The sequence below is a fragment of the Oncorhynchus masou genome, chromosome 13 (assembly GCF_036934945.1).
Source record: "Oncorhynchus masou masou isolate Uvic2021 chromosome 13, UVic_Omas_1.1, whole genome shotgun sequence".
NCBI classification, from domain to species: Eukaryota; Metazoa; Chordata; class Actinopteri; order Salmoniformes; family Salmonidae; genus Oncorhynchus; species Oncorhynchus masou.
The window spans coordinates 54,111,488-54,129,975 of NC_088224.1; the positions used below are offsets into that span (position 1 = coordinate 54,111,488).

An 18,488-nucleotide genomic window follows, 5' to 3' on the forward strand; every position below is an offset into this window, starting at 1 on the left:
AATAATCTCTGGAATTCTGGAATAAACTCTGGAATAAACTCTGACATTTTGACTGGTAATGCATGTCAAACATTATACATACACAGACATTCAATCACTAATTTAAGTGACAAAATGTTACACACATCCTGTGTTTCACTATGTGACTAAAAATATATGTATACATGAATCATAGGTCCTTTATATGCTTATCGACATGTTTTGTATTTGTGAAGATATTTATGTGCGGCAGGTAGCCTAGTGGTTAGAGCGTTGGTCCATTAACCGAAAGGTTCAGGTTGCTAGATCGAATCCCTGAGCTGACAAGGTAACATTCTGTCGCTCTGCCCCAAAACAAGGCAGTTCACCCACTGTTCCTAGGCCGTCATTGTAAATAAGAATTTGTTCTTTATCTAACTTGTCTAGTTTAATAAAGGTTAAATAAAATGTGCGAGAGTATGTTTGCATGTGTGTGTGTCAGCGTCTGTGCGAGAGCATGCACATTGTACTGTATGCATTACAGTACGTATCAAATAGATGGATTGTAAAATGTAAAAGAGCATATACGTCCAACACACTCCATTAAACCCCTCAGTAATCCTGGATTAGTTCTCTTTTTGTAACCTCGTGTCGAAGTAATGGATTGCTCTAATTTCACATTGGTGTTATTTCCTACCGTATAATCAATCATTCTTGTGAGGTTTTCAATAAGACTTGCTCGTTTTAGTTTCAAAACGTTTTCCACTGTGCAAATAAATACACCCCTTGATCCAGCATAAAGGAAAGGATGGGAAAGGGAAGACATGACTCATAGAAAGATAGCTTTATTGCACAAGGTGTTGGAGTACTCTTTTTCTGGTTTTGTTTGTTTTCATAGAAAAAAAAACGGTAGAGTTAAACAAGCAATTGCAAATTGAAGCAACTTTTCCATAAAAGTTTAGGAATGCTCCCCCCCCCCTCACCCCTTTCTCCTGTTTGTTTCTCCATTGTCCTTTTTATAACCAGCAAAATATTCAGAGCATGCAATGCCGTTTCTCCTCAAAAGAAATACAAAAGAAAAAATACTACAAGAAAGAAAATCAATACAAAGCAATCAATGGCCCCCAAAAATGAACTCAACAAAACCTCTTGGAAAAAAAAGGAACCGATAGTGAAAGCCGTATGTGGTCCACTCTATTGTCCTGTTTGTTGCCTCATTCAAAACTCTAATTGTAAGCAGTGGGGCTATAATTCTATAGTTGTTTTCTTTAACCCTCTCCTGTTTCAAGTTATAACTTTAAATCAAAGTTTACATTGTGCCCTGGTTTCATCTGGAGATGTTGAAAATAGTACGTATTTATACAAAACACTTTGCTATGTACAAGAGTCTTTAATAGTGGGGTAGCGATGCTGTTGTGGCAGGAGGTGCAGGGGGGGGGGATTCTGAGACCCCCTTTAGTCCTGGTATCAACATGTGTCCTGGGAATGGATCTTTGGTCACGTCCAGTCATACCCGATCAAATTGGGCTGGAGTAGACATTTTGAGACAAATCTGATCACAGGACACATGTTATTACCAGGTGTAAATGTCGGTCTGATTAGTCAAATAGGTGGGGCAAAAGTTAGGGTAGATTGGGGAGAGTTTGATTCCTGACCCCGCCCAATATACACACAGTTTTTCCTGTGATTGGTTGGAGATAGGGAGTCCCTGATTTCAATTGGCTAGACAGGCCTGCCACTTCACGTGGCACCACTGTGTGTCTCGAACCGTTTCAAGATCATTGCATAACCAAGGAAGCCAAAGCAAAAATAAACAGTACCATAATAATATCAACGGAAAGGAAAGAGTCTTCTCTCTGCAAATGCTCCCTGTCCTGTTCCTGTCTGCAACAGGCAGGGAGCGTGAATGTTCTCAGTTATGAGCAGTTATAACAGTTATATGTATGTCCTGAATAGGAATACTGTGCAGGGACATAATGACAACGGCAAAACACAGAGGTCACTATGTGCCGTCTTCACTAAGTTCAGTCATGAGACGTCATGGGGGGTGTCAACACGAACACACCTTCGGAAGGTGCAATACAACAGGTTACATTTGGTTCCACCCTTTGTACTCTCGTAACACCTGAAGTAGGGCCATGCTTCTAAGTTGGCCTTAGATTTGGGGACGTAGACAATAAGAAGGTGGGTTGGTGCCTTGGCATTGCCCACCACAGTTACCTGAATCCCCATGTGCCAGGGTTAGGCGTGCCAGGGTTGGGCTCTGAGCTGAAATCAACAGTGGATGTTGCCTCAGCTAAGTGACTCAGTGCTGAAGCTGCTACGCACTAACTATCCAGTACAAGTACTTATAAACGATTAGGGGTTCCCTGAAATCTTCCTTTCTCATGTCAGTGATGTCCCTCACCCTTTCCACAAGTACAATTAAAAAGAGGGTTGTGCTGAGGGCAATGAACACACTTTACCTCACCGATCACAAAAAAACATTCCGATCACAAAACTACAGCAGTGTCTATTCTCCACCACAGTGGACCACAGGGGCAACTCCAAACCAAATCAACCACAGGTCTGATGTTATTAGACACAGTAACCACACTGGCTGCCATTGGGTTCACAGACCACAAGCCATTCTGACCATTACAAAACGCTAAATCGACAGCATTAGTTTGCAACGGACCTCACTGGCTTAAGGTCCTACCCATCATTAACTACTTAGACACTTTGCATCCTGAATGGCATGTTCGGTGTGGTTGTGCTCCTGTTCACATCAATGTTCACATTCCCAAACTCGGCCTCAGATACAGTAGCCCGCTCTCCATTTCGTCCATCTATAGCTTTCTTGGTTGTGCTAGCCATTCCTCCTTCTTCAGCCTACTTTCTCCTCTTCCTCCTAACCGACGGCTTCTTCCAACTGAGCGATTGTCTCACTTTTTATATTTTCCTATATCTTTTTTTAATTACGATGACTTCATATCTCTCTGCTTCATTCAATAGTTATATATTTGCTTTATATTTAGATATAAATATATATGTACATATCTTTGACAACAAATATTGTATATATATTTTTTTATATATATATATTGTGAGAGCCCTGATTTGAAATGTTCCATTGCAAATATTGTGAGCAATTTTTTTTTTTTTTTGGGACGTTTCTTTGTCATGGGGCTAAGCTTTGGGTTTATAATGAATAATGTAAATATATAGAGAAACGTCAACAGAACCCGACAATAAGTTGAAATACATTTTAGTGGGATGGAGGGGGGGGCTTATAGACAACATATTTATTCTTGAGACCACTTTATTTCATAAGAACAACTCATGTTCACCTGCCATCTCTTTCATCCTTCCCTAAACACTTACGACTCTTTGGTCGGCCTCATCTTTCCATCTCTCCCTGCAAATCAATGCTCCTCGCTGCATTATCATGTTTGTATATTCACCTCTGTTTCAATCAGAAACGTGTTCATCCATCCATCTTGTGGTCCGTTTCATCTTTTACCAGTCAGTCCTTCTGTCGTCCTGCAGTCCATTGGTCAGTCAGTCCCAACTATTGTCATAAATGTCCGTCTGCCTAGCAGAGTGTGCTAGAAGGTCACAGTGAGACTGTATGGGGTGGGGTGGGGTATGGAGGGCGGGGGTGTGGGGTGGTGGGGTGGTGGGGAAGGGTTACAGGGGTTTGGGTCGACCGAGGGGTAGTATGAAGGAATGGGGGTGTCTGGCACCAAGCGCAAGTTAACGACAGAATAAAGGGTCTTCTCCCTGCCTCAGAGGGACGGAGAGAACGAGAGAGAGAGGACCAAGAGGAGAGGTGGCACCTCTAATGCACGGCAAAATCAACTCATCGTCTCCAAGGCGATGCTGCCGGTGTCAAACACACCGGGCCAACCAAAGTCCAGAAGGGAGAGACCGACATGTGACGTCGTAAAGCGTGACCTCATCGTCCCCAAAACACTGTCGGTAGCAGATGGACGTTTTTTTTTTTAAACTCGCGCCTCCGCCAAGGAGTCAGCATACAGATTGATTAGAAAGGTCCACTGCAGGTGTGTGCCAGCCACATGTATACATATCTACACATATACACGCACACACGCAGGCTCGTGAAGGTTCGATGAACCCCTTCTACCCTCTTAATGCACATGAGTATATATATATATTCCAAAAGAGGAAGAGAAAAAAAAACAAATAAAATGAAATAAAACTGTTCAGATTCATCTTTCGTGTGAAGACGATTCCAGTTTTTCCCCCCTCTCTCTGTTTCCTGGTGTCCTATAAAAGAGTCATCAACACTCTATACCGTGTCATGAATTGCGTGGGGGGGGGGATCCCCCGAGACTCCTCCAACATCGTCGTTGAAAACACAGTCTGTTGCCTGTTTGTGTGAGTCCCTACCAGGATGGCTTTGGAGGACCAGAGACAGACAACAAGGTTGCTGGTTTATGCAGAAGCACTTTCCGTGGCAATGCGCTGCTCGTATGAACTCTGAACTCTCTGTTCAGAGACATGAGAAAGGAACACGTAAAACAGCCTAAAAACATCTAGACAGGTTCATGTGAAACTCTAAATATATTGGTTCTTTTCGTTTACCGTTCTGAATTCAAGAAAAGAAAGTGCACATGGAATGTAGTTTGTGCAGAAGTTCTGAGGTGTCTTAACAGTAATATGAGAGAGAGAGAGAGAGAGAGAGAGAGAGAGAGAGAGAGAGAGAAGGAAAAAAAAGTTTGAAGAAAGAAATATTACAATTATGTTGCGTTTGGCAAGTTATTTCCAGGGAAGGTCAAATAAAAAAATATAGAGAGCAAGAGAACGAGAGAGAGAGAGAAACAGAGAGAGAGAAACAGAGAGAGAGAAAAGGATAGACAGAGAAAACACAAACTGGCAGAAAGAAGACAAACTCCTGTGCTATAAAAACCTTAATCTGGCCCCTGCCGAGCGGCCCCTCTGGCCTGACAGTGCAGGCGCCAGGTGTGTGTACGTGTGTCTGTGTGGCCCCTAACCCTTCCCAAGGCTCCAACATCTCCACCAGTGGCTCCAGCTACACCAGTGTATATGATTTCGAGTAGGCCCCGCCAGCCGCCTGCTTCTGTCTCTCTAGTCTGCCCAGGCCTGACGAGCTGCTCTCCAGCAGAGGGTCTCTGGAGTCTCCCCCCGTGGCTCCCCCGCTGGCCGAGGCGGTAGCGGCAGCAGCAGCGCTCTGGGCAGAGGAAGAGGAGGAACCGGGCATGGTGAGAGTCCTCTGAGACAGGGAGGTGGTGCTGGAACCATCAGACGGCCCTCCAGTCGCCCCTCCTACACCACCACCACCCCCTGACGCTCCCCCTGAGGCGCTGAGGCCGGCCAGGCCTGCGTGGCCCACAGTCAGAGCCTGCTGCTGCTTGGAGGAGTCCAGAGTCATGTGGCGGCCCTGGGTGTGATACGCCCGCTGGGCCAGGCTGCGGATAGGGGCCTCGCGGGGCGGCACCACCGGGCACGGGTCATGCAGCTCTGACTGCTTCCGGAAGAAAGGGTCTGTCTTCATGTAGAGGGGAAGGTTACAGTAGTCACCTGGGATGAGGGGATGAAAGAGAGGATTTGACAAGCATCTTTATCAGGCACATTTGTTATATGTCAGAGTACCGGTATGTGTCTAAAGTACAGCAATCAACCCTGCTCACCCTAACCATGCTTAGAGGCCTTTACATTACACCGACCTATAGGATCATTCAAATCAAGGGCAGGTCTCATACTCACTTTTGCCAGTCCACTCGCTCTTGTTGGCGCGGTGGGGGATTGGCACGGCTACGTTGGTAGGTCTTCCGCGGTCGTATTCCTGGGGTTTGGGTGGCGAGGCGGTGAAGCGACACAGGCCCGTCTCGGATGGCGTGCTCATGGAGGTCATGCTGTCGCCGTTGTCGTTGGTGCCCGTGGTCATCTGGTCTGAGGAACTGTCGGAGATGAAGCACTCGGTGATCTCAAACTTGGCGTGTTGCAGGTGCTCCTCAAGCTTGGCGTGTTCGTAGGCCCGCGCCAGCTCCTCGTAGGTGGAGGACGCGCTCTCTGTGGACACCATGCTGTTACGCCCCTTATCTGATGACAAGGAGAGAGGGAGAGAGAGAGAGGGAGACAGAGGGCGAGAGGGAGAGCGGGAGAGAGCAACAGAGAGAGCAACAGAGACAGAGAGAGCGAGAGTGACAGAGAGAGAGAGAAAGAGAGAGAGAGAGTTGGTGTTGTACATGAAATGCCCAAATCTTACACCATCTCCTTGCACTACAGTGTGTGTGTATGTAGCCTATGTTTTGGGTGGCTCACTTGTGTCCTTCGTTTATGTCTGTATGTGTGCATGTGTCAATACTGTGTGTGTGTATATAACATGAGTGTGTGTGTTACAAGAAAGTGTGTGTGTCATGAGTGTGCGTGTGTGCAAGATATGCCAGGCTCACCCGTGTCCTGTGAGAGGCTGGCGCTGTAGCTGTCGCTCTCGGTGACGGTGATGCCATGCTGGGAGCCCACGGTGCGCCAGTCGGAGGTGAGGGTACGGGCGGGCGTAGACGACTGGCACTTGGTCAAGGTCCACTGGCTGGAGTAGCGGTTCCTCGTACTGTGGGCCGACTTCACGCTCTTCCTCGACACCGGGTCTACCGGGGGAGAGAGGGAGGGAGGAGAGGGAAGAGAGGGAGGAAGGTAGGAGAGGTGGAAGAGGGGAGGAGTGGTGGGAGGAAGGAGGAGAGGTGGGAGGAAGGACAGGGGGAGAGGGAGGAAGGAGGTGGGAGAAAGGGAGGAGAACACAAGAGTCAGCAAGTTGAAGGCAATGATGGAAGGAAGGGACAAGATAGAATAGAACTCTACGATGTAGGGCAGTTAGGGCTCTCCACTTACTGGTCCCTGGTCTGATATCGGACATGTCAATCAGAGGGCCGGTGTTCTGGATGAGGGCGGGGTGATGCACAGACACGCCCGTACAGAAGCTCTGTGGATTCACATTCTGGCTGAACTCTGTGTCCGTCACTGGGATGGTGGCTTTGTCTTCACCTAGCAGAGGGGTTGACAGAAGCAACAATTATTCACGACTGATGAGTCATACTCATTCATGAACACACATTTGCATTATAGCGCAGGCCGAAAAGAGTAATAACATCCGTATCAGGTAGGCACTCATCAAAATACAGCAACACACACAGACATATATACACACACATACACAGACATATACACACAGACATATACACACACACACATATACACACACATACAGACATATACACACACACACACACACAGACAACTACACACACACACACAGACATATACACACAGACATATACACACACAGACATATACACACACAGACATATACACACACATACAGACATATACACACACACAGACATATACACACACACAGACATATACACACACACAGACATATACACACACACAGACATATACACACACATACATACATATACACACACAGAGACATATACACACATACACAGACATATACACACACACACAGACATATACACACGGCACTGACCGATCTGTTTGATGCCTTCCTTGTCCTCGATGAGCAGCTGGACTCTGGGGATATCGATGTGGAGTCGGGGGCCCTGGGGGGGCCCTTTCACAGGGGTGTCAAAGCTCCGGTTATTCTTACTGCTCCAGGGACACAAGGCACACACACGCGCGAGCACACACAAACACACACACACACACACACACACACACACACACAGAGACACACAGAGCGTAAATCCCCTTTTTCAGAAATAGGATTTATCTTTCCATCTTTTAAGACATTTACTGTATGGAGAGGTAAGGTAACCACTGTTTTCTACAATGTTAATTTCAGTGTGTTGTATGAATGTTTCCCTCGGGGGTATGAACTGTAAACAGAGGAACAGCAGAGATAAGTTATATTACCTGATCAACATCTCAGCCAGGCTTTTGGCATCTAGAGGGAACGTAAAGAAAGAGCAGGGCTTCAGCAGGAGCACAATTTAGTCAGATCTTCCTTACGCTCTCTCCAAAATGTCCTCTCCTCCCGCTCACTCTCTCTCTCTCACCCCTCAGTCTCTTCTCCACACCTCTCCTTCATTCTCTCACCCCAGATCCATCTTTCTTCTCACCCCTCTCCTCTCTTTCGCTCCCTCCCTTACTCAACCTCATAGTTCTTCTCCACACCTCTCTCTTCCTCAACCCAACCTCCCCCGTTCCCTCCCTCACCTCTGTCGCTTCAGTCTCTTCTCTTCCTCACCCCCCTCCCCTGTTCCCTCCCTCACCTCTCAGTCGCTTCAGTCTCTTCTCTTCCTCACCCCCCCTCCCCCGTTCCCTCCCTCACCTCTGTCGCTTCAGTCTCTTCTCTTCCTCACCCCCTCCCCCGTTCCCTCCCTCACCTCTGTCGCTTCAGTCTCTTCTCTTCCTCACCCCCCCTCCCCCGTTCCCTCCCTCACTTCTGTTGCATCAGTCTCTTCACTTCCTCGCCCCCCTCTCCCGTTTCCTCCCTCACCTCTCAGTCGCTTCAGTCTCTTCTCTTCCTCACCCCCTCCTCCCCCGTTCCCTCCCTCGCCTCTGTCGCTTCAGTCTCTTCTCTTCCTCACCCCCCTCCCCTGTTCCCTCCCTCACCTCTGTCGCTTCAGTCTCTTCTCTTCCTCACCCCCCCTCCTCGTTCCCTCCCTCACCTCTGTAGCTTCAGTCTCTTCTCTTCCTCACCCCCCTCCCCCGTTTCCTCCCTCCCTCACCTCTCAGTCGCTTCAGTCTCTTCCTCACCCCCTCCCCCCGTTCCCTCCCTCACCTGTCAGTCGCTTCAGTCTCTTCTCTTCCTCACCCCCGTTTCCTCCCTCACCTCTCAGTCGTTTCAGTCTCTTCTCTTCCTCACCCCCCCTCCCCTGTTCCCTCCCTCACCTCTGTCGCTTCAGTCCCTTCTCTTCCTCACCCCCCCTCCTCATTCCCTCCCTCACCTCTCAGTCGCTTCAGTCTCTTCTCTTCCTCACCCCCCGTTTCCTCCCTCACCTCTCAGTCGTTTCAGTCTCTTCTCTTCCTCAACCCCCTTCCCCTGTTCCCTCCCTCACCTCTGTCGCTTCAGTCCCTTCTCTTCCTCACCCCCCTCCTCATTCCCTCCCTCACCTCTGTCGCTTCAGTCTCTTCTCTTCCTCACCCCCTCCCCCGTTTCCTCCCTCACCTCTCAGTCGCTTCAGTCTCTTCTCTTCCTCACCCCTCCCCCGTTTCCTCCCTCACCTCTCAGTCGTTTCAGTCTCTTCTCTTCCTCACCCCCTCCCCCGTTTCCTCCCTCACCTCTCAGTCACTTCAGTCTCTTCTCTTCCTCACCCCCGTTTCCTCCCTCACCTCTCAGTCACTTCAGTCTCTTCTCTTCCTCACCCCCCGTTTCCTCCCTCACCTCTCAGTCGTTTCAGTCTCTTCTCTTCCTCACCCCCCCCTCCCCCGTTCCCTCCCTCACCTCTCAGTCTCTTCAGTCTCTTCTCTTTGCGTTTCTTGCGGATGATGAAGAGCAGGGCGAGGACCAGAGTGACCAGGATGACGGGGCAGCCGATGGAGAAGAGCTTCTTAACGTCGTCGCCCTCCGGCCGCGCTGACTTGATGGGAGGGATGGTACCTGCTTAGAAAATATAACAGGTTACATGACAAGGTTATATGGCATTATATCAGGTTTTAAATACACTACCAGTCAAAAGTTTGGACACACCTACTCATTATTATTATTAACTATTTTCTACATTGTATAATAATAGTGAAGACATCAAAACTGTGAAATAACACAGAATCATGTAGTAACCAAAAGTGTGAAACAAATCAAAATATATTTGACATTTGAGACTCTCCAATGTAGACGACAGCTTTGCACACTCTTGGCATTCTCCGAGTCAGAATCCGCAACACTAACCACCAGACCACACAGGCCAGAGTAATTAAAGCAGCTTGCACTCACTGCCGTCGTAGACCAGCGTGGCGAACTGAGAGCTCTGGTTCCCGCAGCCGGCGCTGTTACACGCCTTCATCTTCAGCTCGTACCAGGTGGCCTCGCGGAGCTCAGCCAGGAACACGTCGGCCGTGGCGTTGGTGCGCACGTTCTGCCACGCCCAGTTCCCCTTAGGTCTGAACTCCAGCAGCACGGCCGTGATGGGGCAGCCACCGCTCGCCCAGCCCTGCAGGTTGAGCCGGGCGTGGGTAGAGTTGACGTGGGTGAACACCGGCTGTTCTTTATTGAACTGGGGCTCTGGAAGAGGCGGGGCAGGAAGATGTTAGTTCTCACTTAACAGTTTTTAACAATGTCTTGAAATATTGTGATATGGTAAGTGGGATTGAATTCTATGAATATACAGTGCCTTGCGAAAGTATTCGGCCCCCCTTGAACTTTGCGACCTTTTGCCACATTTCAGACATCAAACATAAAGATATAAAACTGTATTTTTTTGTGAAGAATCAACAACAAGTGGGACACAATCATGAAGTGGAACGACATTTATTGGAAATTTCAAACTTTTTTAACAAATCAAAAACTGAAAAATTGGGCGTGCAAAATTATTCAGCCCCCTTAAGTTAATACTTTGTAGTGCCACCTTTTGCTGCGATTACAGCTGTAAGTCGCTTGGGGTATGTCTCGATCAGTTTTGCACATCGAGAGACTGAAATTTTTTCCCATTCCTCCTTGCAAAACAGCTCGAGCTCAGTGAGGTTGGATGGAGAGCATTTGTGAAGAGCAGTTTTCAGTTCTTTCCACAGATTCTCGATTGGATTCAGGTCTGGACTTTGACTTGGCCATTCTAACACCTGGATATGTTTATTTTTGAACCATTCCATTGTAGATTTTGCTTTATGTTTTGGATCATTGTCTTGTTGGAAGACAAATCTCCATCCCAGTCTCAGGTCTTTTGCAGACTCCATCAGGTTTTCTTCCAGAATAGTCCTGTATTTGGCTCAATCCATCTTCCCATCAATTTTAACCATCTTCCCTGTCCCTGCTGAAGAAAAGCAGGCCCAAACCATGATGCTGCCACCACCATGTTTGACAGTGGGTATGGTGTGTTCAGGGTGATGAGCTGTGTTGCTTTTACGCCAAACATAACGTTTTGCATTGTTGCCAAAAAGTTCAATTTTGGTTTCATCTGACCAGCGCACCTTCTTCCACATGTTTGGTGTGTCTCCCAGGTGGCTTGCGACAAACTTTAACCTCTTACACTTATGGTGGCGCTATTTCATTTTTGGAAGAAAAACGTTCCCGTTTTAAACAAGATATTTTGTCACAAAAAGATGCTCGACTATGCATATAATTGCTACTGTTCGAAAGAAAACACTCTGACGTGTCCAGAAATACAAATATCTTCTCTGTGCGTGCCCTTTAACGTGAGCTTCAGGCAAAACCAAGATGACTTGGCATCCAGGAAATGACAAGGATTTTTGAGGCTCTGTCTTTCATGATCTCCTTATATGGCTGTGAACGCAAGAGGAATGAGTCTGCCCTTTCTGTCGTTTCCCCAAGGTGTCAGCAGCATTGTGACGTATTTGTAGGCAGATCGTTGGAAGATTGACCATAAGAGACCACATTTACCACGTGTCCGCCCGGTGTCCTGCGCCGAAATTGGTGCGCAAAAGTCACCTGCCAGTATTTTTCCATGGGGCAGAGAGAGAAAGCAAGCTTCCAAGAACTGCATGTCAATGAAGAGATATGTGAAAAAACACCTTGAGGATTGATTCCAAACAACGTTTGCCATGTTTCGGTCGATATTATGTAGTTAATCCGGAAAAAGTTTCACGTTGTAGGTGACTGCATTTTCGGTTCGTTTCGGTAGCCAGGCGCAATGTAGAAAACGGAACGATTTCTCCTACACACAGACGCTTTCAGGAAACACTGCGCATTTGGTATGTGGCTGGGAGTCTCCTCATTGAAAACATCAGAAGCTCTTCAAAGGTAAATGATTTTATTTATTTGGTTATCTGGCTTTTGTGAAAATGTTGCGTGCTACATGCTACACAAAATGCTATGCTAGCTTTGCATACTCTTACACAAATTAGTCAATTTCTATGGTTCAAAAGCATATTTTGAAAATCTGAGATGACAGTGTTGTTAAGAAAAGGCTAAGCTTGAGAGCAAACGCATTATTTTAATTTTATTTGCGATTTTCAGAAATCGTTAACATTGCGTTATGCTAATGAGCCTGAGGCTTAGTCACAATCCCGGATCCGGGATGGGGAGTTTCAAGAGGTTTTAAACAACACATTTTATGGATATCTTTAAGAAATGGCTTTCTTCTTGCCACACTTTCATAAAGGCCAGATTTGTGCAATATACGACTGATTGTTGTCCTATGGACAGAGTCTCCCACCTCAGCTGTAGATCTCTCTGCAGTTCATCCAGAGTGATCATGGGCCTCTTGGCTGCATCTCTGATCATTCTTCTCCTTGAGCTGAAAGTTTAGAGGGACGGCCAGGTCTTGGTAGATTTGCAGTGGTCTGATACTCCTTCCATTTCAATATTATCGCTTGCACAGTGCTCCTTGGGATGTTTAAAGCTTGGGAAATCTTTTTGTATCCAAATCCGGCTTTAAACTTCTTCACAACAGTATCTCGGACCTGCCTGGTGTGTTCCTTGTTCTTCATGATGCTCTCTGCGCTTTTAACGGACCTCTGAGACTATCACAGTGCAGGTGCATTTATACGGAGACTTGATTACACACAGGTGGATTGTATTTATCATCATTAGTCATTTAGGTCAACATTGGATCAGTCAGAGATCCTCACTGAACTTCTGGAGAGAGTTTGCTGTCCCACTTGTTGTTGATTCTTCACAACAAAATACAGTTTTATATATTTATGTTTGAAGGCTGAAATGTGGCAAAAGGTCGCAAAGTTCAAGGGGGCCGAATACTTTCGCAAGGCACTGTACCTGTCTCCCTCATTACCCCCCTCTCACAGCTATAACCATCACCCCTCTCACAGCTATAACCATCACACCTCTCACAGCTATAACCGTCACCCCTCTCACAGCAAATAACCGTCACCCCTCTCACAGCTATAACCGTCACCCCTCTCACAGCTATAACCATCACCCCTCTCACAGCTATAACCATCACCCCTCTCACAGCCATAACCGTCACCCCTCTCACAACCATAACCGTCACCCCTCTCACAGCTATAACCGTCGCCCCCTCACAGCTATAACCGTCACCCCTCTCACAACCATAACCGTCACCCCTCTCACAGCTATAACCGTCACCCCTCTCACAGCTATAACCGTCACCCCTCTCACAGCTATAACCGTCCCCCCTCTCACAGCTATAACCATCACCCCTCTCACAGCTATAACCGTCACCCCTCTCACAGCTATAACCATCACCCCTCTCACAACCGTAACCATCTACTTTAGCTCCTCCCTCTCTGCCCCTCCTCGCCTCTCCTGTCGACTAAACCCTCCCATGTCCCTGTATCCCCCGATCCACCCTCTCCCCCTCACCTCGTCCGTGGGTCTTAGCCTCGATGATTTCACTGATGCGTCCCGCTCCCACGCTGTTCTTGGCGGCCAGTTTGACCTTGTACCAGGTGCCACAGCGCAGGTTGTCCAGCTTGAAGGACCTCTCACTGGAACTGATGAACACATCCCTCCACCCCTCCATGTTGTCCACCGAGTACTGCAGCACGAAACCTGGGGAACACACACACACACACACACACACACACACACACACACACACACACACACACACACACACACACACACACACACACACACACACACGCACGCACACCATGATAAGTGCACATTTTTCTTATTTTCAGATGTTTGTTTTTTTCAACCTTCAGATAAAATAGAGAAAAAAACAACAACAACCACGTTACATGTAAACACTTGAACAATTAAAACGCGCCAGATACCCAAATAGTTTTGCAATACTCAGCAAGGTTCATTCAGCCAGGTTCAGATTTCAAAGTGTCAGTACCGCTGGATAACACCAGAGGGGGATGACGCGTCATACATCTCTTCCACTACCAAAGATCCAGATGGAGAAGGCTGCATTCATGACTGTTCTATGCCGCCATTACTTTCCCAGAAGCCCCCAGCTGGGTTTGGGACGGCGCTGACCGGGCATATATGCAAATGAGAACACAATATGGCATCTGCAGTCATAATCAGCTGCCTTGGATTTATAGTCTGTTTATAACTCTCTCTCTCTCTCTCTCTCTCTCTCTCTCTCTTCTCTTATGCTCTCCCTCCCTCCCTCCCTCCCTCCCTCCCTCCCTCCCTCCCTCCCTCCCTCCCTCCCTCCCTCCCTCCCTCCCTCCCTGCCCGTCTTTCTTTCTCTCTGGCAGATGGCACAATAAAGGGTGGCATGCCAGATGGATTGACCTGTGCAGAAAGCTTACTGGCTTTTTAGTGTGCTTTTAGAGCTATTGCTACTTTCCCAGACAAACAGTGGATAACGCCAACCAGTGTCCCTCTCCCTACCACCCCTGACTGAATGCATTCAACTGAAATGTGTCTTCCGCATTTAACCCAACCCCTCTGAATCAGATAGGTGCGGGGGGGCTGCTGTAATCGACATCCACGTCTTCAGCGCCGATCGGAACTGGGGAGTCTGTGTCTACACTGTCATCAGTGGACCGATCACATGGCACAGGGTGGCAGGATTAGTCGTAGACTCCGATGACCATGGTAGCTACTGTCAGTCCCACAGGCCACCTTATGGCCAGAGAGACACACCAGGCGCCGGACATAGACGGACGGACATCCGTCGGGACAGACAAACTTCCAGGGAGAGATACACTAATACACACACAGGCGGAGTGAATCATAGACTGCCTGTTGAAAAGGTGTGCATACTGGGCTCTATTTTTGGGGGGCTGCTGTCAAGCCAATGCAATTGTCAAAATGCACGCTCGTTTGCAATTTCGACCTGTTCAATCCGGCATTCTATTTTCAAACCTAAGTGCTAAGATTGGTAATTTACCAGAGCTCACTGAACAAATATGCACACCGCAAATTGCACACACAGTGAACACACACACACACACACACCGCAAGGTAGTCAAGATAGTCAATGAGACAGCTCCCCTAACTGGGAACCAAAACAGAGTGGACACCACGTCAATAAACAGATAGCATGGTACACAAGCGAACAACGCTTGCTTGCGCTGAGGTGGGCTACCGTTTCTCTATCACTCGTTACTGTAGCCCACCTCAGCGCTACTTAATAAACTGTGGCATCAATCGACAATGGACCAGGAGGATCAAATTGGACGGCAATGCAAAGACCATCAATAACCTACAGAACACGAGACAAACGCGCGCTCTACTAGGCCACTGATGGGCCAAGCCCTTGGCCCACCTACACCTACAGATTTTCCATTGCATTAGTTTTGTTAAAATAGAGCCCACGGAACTAATACGCACACTGACAATTGCACACACACTGAACACACACACACAAACAGCACGGTAGTCCGATAATCAACGAGACAGCTCCTTAACTAGGAACCAAAACAGTGGACCACCAGTCAATAAACAGAGAGCTTGGTACGCAAAGCAACAAAGAGACAGAGCGGAGAGATGGACAGAGGGCAAGCAGAGAGAGAGACGGTGAGAGAGAGCGAGACAGAGAGAGAGAGAGAGACAGAGGATGAATGGAAAGACTAAATGAGAGAGAGAGAGGGGAAAGACGGGGCACAGGGACTGAATGGTAGATATGGGGATGGAAAGGAAAGAGAAAGCGCAGAGGCGTTGGGTAAATCGCAGGAGAGAGGAGTGAGCTATGTTTATGTAAACGCTCACACACAGCGAGACTGGTCAATACCTCTGATGGAGGATCCTCCGTTGTCCCCGGGGATCCAGGCCAGGGTGATAGAGGTGGGGGAGGTGGTGGAGACAGTCAGACGGGGCTGGTCCGGAGGAACTACGGGGGGGGGCAGACACACATGGTCAGCACACTACATCACAACTGGTTGACCCATAAAAAGGAGGGGGACTCCAGTGCGATGAGGCTCACCTTGCACCAGCAGGTTGACTATGATGGTGTCAAAGCCCAGCGTGTTGGTGGCCGTGCACGTGTAGTACCCAGAATCCTCAGCCTTCACCGAGCGCAGGACCAGCGTGCCATTGGCCATGATGAGCCTCTGACCGTCCAGAGTCACTGGGATGGCCGTGTCCTCACTGAGATAGAGGGAGGGAGAGAGAGAGAGAGAGAGAGAGAGAGAGGGAGAGGTAGAGAGAGAAAGAGAGAGGTAGAGAGAGAGAGAGAGCGGTAGAGAGAGAGAAAGAGGTAGAGAGAGAGAGAGTGCGAGAAAGAGAGAGGTAGAGAGAGAGAGAGAGAGAGAGAGCGGTAGAGAGAGAGAAAGAGGTAGAGAGAGAAAGAGAGAGGTAGAGAGAGAGAGAGAGCAGTAGAGAGAGAGAAAGAGGTAGAGAGAGAGAGAGAGTGCGAGAAAGAGAGAGGTAGAGAGAGAGAGTGCGAGAAAGAGAGAGGTAGAGAGAGAGAGGTAGAAGAGAGAGCGAGAAAGAGGGAGGTAGAGAGAGAGAGCAAGAAAGAGAGATGTAGAGAGAGAGAGAGAGAAAGAGAGAGGTAGAGAGAGAGAGCGAGAAAGAGGTAGAGAGAGAGAGAGCAAGAAAGAGAGCGGTAGAGAGAGAGAGTGCGAGAAAGAGAGAGGTAGAGAGAGAGAGAGAGCGAGAAAGAGAGAGGTAGAGAGAGAGAGCGAGAAAGAGAGAGGTAGAGAGAGAGAGAGAAAGAGAGAGGTAGAGAGAGAGAGAGAGAGAGAGAGAGAGAGAAAGAGAGAGGTAGAGAGAGAGAGAGAGAGAGAGAAAGAGAGAGGTAGAGAGAGAGAGCGAGAAAGAGGTAGAGAGAGAGAGAGCAAGAAAGAGAGCGGTAGAGAGAGAGAGTGCGAGAAAGAGAGAGGTAGAGAGAGAGAGAGCGAGAAAGAGAGAGGTAGAGAGAGAGAGCGAGAAAGAGAGAGGTAGAGAGAGAGAGAGAAAGAGAGAGGTAGAGAGAGAGAGAGAGAGAGAGAGAGAGAAAGAGAGATGTAGAGAGAGAGAGAGAGAAAGAGAGAGGTAGAGAGAGAGAGAGAGAGAGAAAGAGAGAGGTAGAGAGAGAGAGAGAAAGAGAGAGGTAGAGAGAGAGAGCGAGAAATAGAGAGGTAGAGAGAGAGATAGAGTGTGAGAAAGAGAGAGGTAGAGAGAGAGAGCGAGAAAGAGAGAGGTAGAGAGAGAGAGAGAAAGAGAGAGGTAGAGAGTGAGAGAGTGAGAAAGAGAGAGGTAGAGAGAGAGTGCGAGTAAGAGAGAGGTAGAGAGAGAGAGCGAGAGAGAGAGCGAGAAAGAGAGAGGTAGAGAGAGAGAGAGAGAGAAAGAGAGAGAAAGAAAGAGAGTGGTAGAGAAAGAGAGAGGTAGAGAGTGAGAGTGAGAAAGAGATAGGTAGAGAGAGAGAGAGAGAGAGAGAGAGAGAGAAAGAGAGAGGTAGAGAGAGAAAGAGAGAGGTAGAGAGAGAGAGAGAGATGTAGAGAGAGAGAGAAAGAGAGAGGTAGAGAGAGAGAGAGCGAGAAAGAGAGAGGTAGAGAGAGAGAGGTAGAGAGAGGTAGAGAGAGAGAGAGAGGTAGAGAGAGAGAGAGAGAGAGAAAGAGAGAGGTAGAGAGAGAGAGAGGTAGAGAGAGAGAGAGAGAAAGAGAGAGGTAGAGAGAGAGAAAGAGAGAGGTAGAGAGAGAGAGCGAGAGGTAGAGAGAGAGAGCGAGAGGTAGAGAGAGAGAGAGAAAGAAAGAGAGAGGTAGAGAGAGAGAGAGAGAGAGAGAGAGAGAGAGAAAGAGGTAGAGAGAGAGAGGTAGAGAGAGAGAGCGAGAGGTAGAGAGAGAGAGAGGTAGAGAGAAGTAGAGAGAGAGAGAGAGGTAGAGAGAGAGAGCGAGGGAACACTGACGTAAACACCGATTTAACACTGGTCCAGTGGATGGTGGAGTTGGGGTTCCAGACATGGAGGGAGGTAGTGACGGTGGGAGGGGGGGGGGCTGAGAGGAGGGGCTGAGGATGTTAGGGTCTCACCTGTCTTTAGTCCATTTGATGGTGGGGTTGGGTTCGCCCACTGAGCTGCAGGGTAGCCTCACCTCCTTCATCCAGGGAGTGGTCACTGTACCTCCGAACGATAGGATCTTAGCTGGTGCTGAGGGAGGGAGTGACACCAGTTGAGAAAGAGTTGCTTTGAGAGGTAATCGGTCTGATTTTCAAATTTACTCAACAGTAATGCTAATTCTTCATGAACTTTTTGTCCATTTCATGCATTTTCATTTAATCCAACAAGGCACATACACTGTACAGTTTGAGGGAACAGGACCCCACACATTTCAGTGACAAAGGAAAAGACTATATAAAAGACGGAGCATCTCTAAATGAATGAATATGACTGATGGATCCTCCAGCAATGGCCTGTCTTCATTCACATGGAACCTGTTTGTGTTTGCATGCCTCATGTACGCACACGTCTCTCTCTCACTCACTGTGTTTTGCACTCTTGACGTCTTAATGCTCGTGCCCATGTGCTCTTGTGCCGTGGCTGAATGCAGTATTGAGTGGG

General features: G+C 48.0%; 1 protein-coding gene across 2 annotated transcripts in view; it reads right to left on the reverse strand.

Annotated features, from left to right (window-relative positions):
- Window positions 1-787: 787 nt before the first annotated feature.
- Window positions 788-18,488, reverse strand: part of LOC135552582 (cell adhesion molecule DSCAML1-like) — a 174,064-nt gene continuing 156,363 nt past the window's right edge. Inside the window, exons 23-34 of one of the 2 annotated variants that reach the window (XM_064984289.1) lie at window positions 17,960-18,077; window positions 15,933-16,096; window positions 15,741-15,839; window positions 13,406-13,594; window positions 9,884-10,171; window positions 9,395-9,550; window positions 7,861-7,891; window positions 7,475-7,593; window positions 6,814-6,966; window positions 6,378-6,572; window positions 5,689-6,024; window positions 788-5,502 (exon numbers count right to left, since the gene is read on the reverse strand). In XM_064984289.1, the coding sequence (XP_064840361.1) occupies window positions 4,994-5,502; window positions 5,689-6,024; window positions 6,378-6,572; window positions 6,814-6,966; window positions 7,475-7,593; window positions 7,861-7,891; window positions 9,395-9,550; window positions 9,884-10,171; window positions 13,406-13,594; window positions 15,741-15,839; window positions 15,933-16,096; window positions 17,960-18,077 (2,357 nt within the window). In that variant the 3' untranslated portion in view covers window positions 788-4,993. Of the gene's footprint in view, window positions 5,503-5,688; window positions 6,025-6,377; window positions 6,573-6,813; window positions 6,967-7,474; window positions 7,597-7,860; window positions 7,892-9,394; window positions 9,551-9,883; window positions 10,172-13,405; window positions 13,595-15,740; window positions 15,840-15,932; window positions 16,097-17,959; window positions 18,078-18,488 lie in introns of both variants that reach the window. The other variant, XM_064984288.1, reaches the window with a different exon arrangement.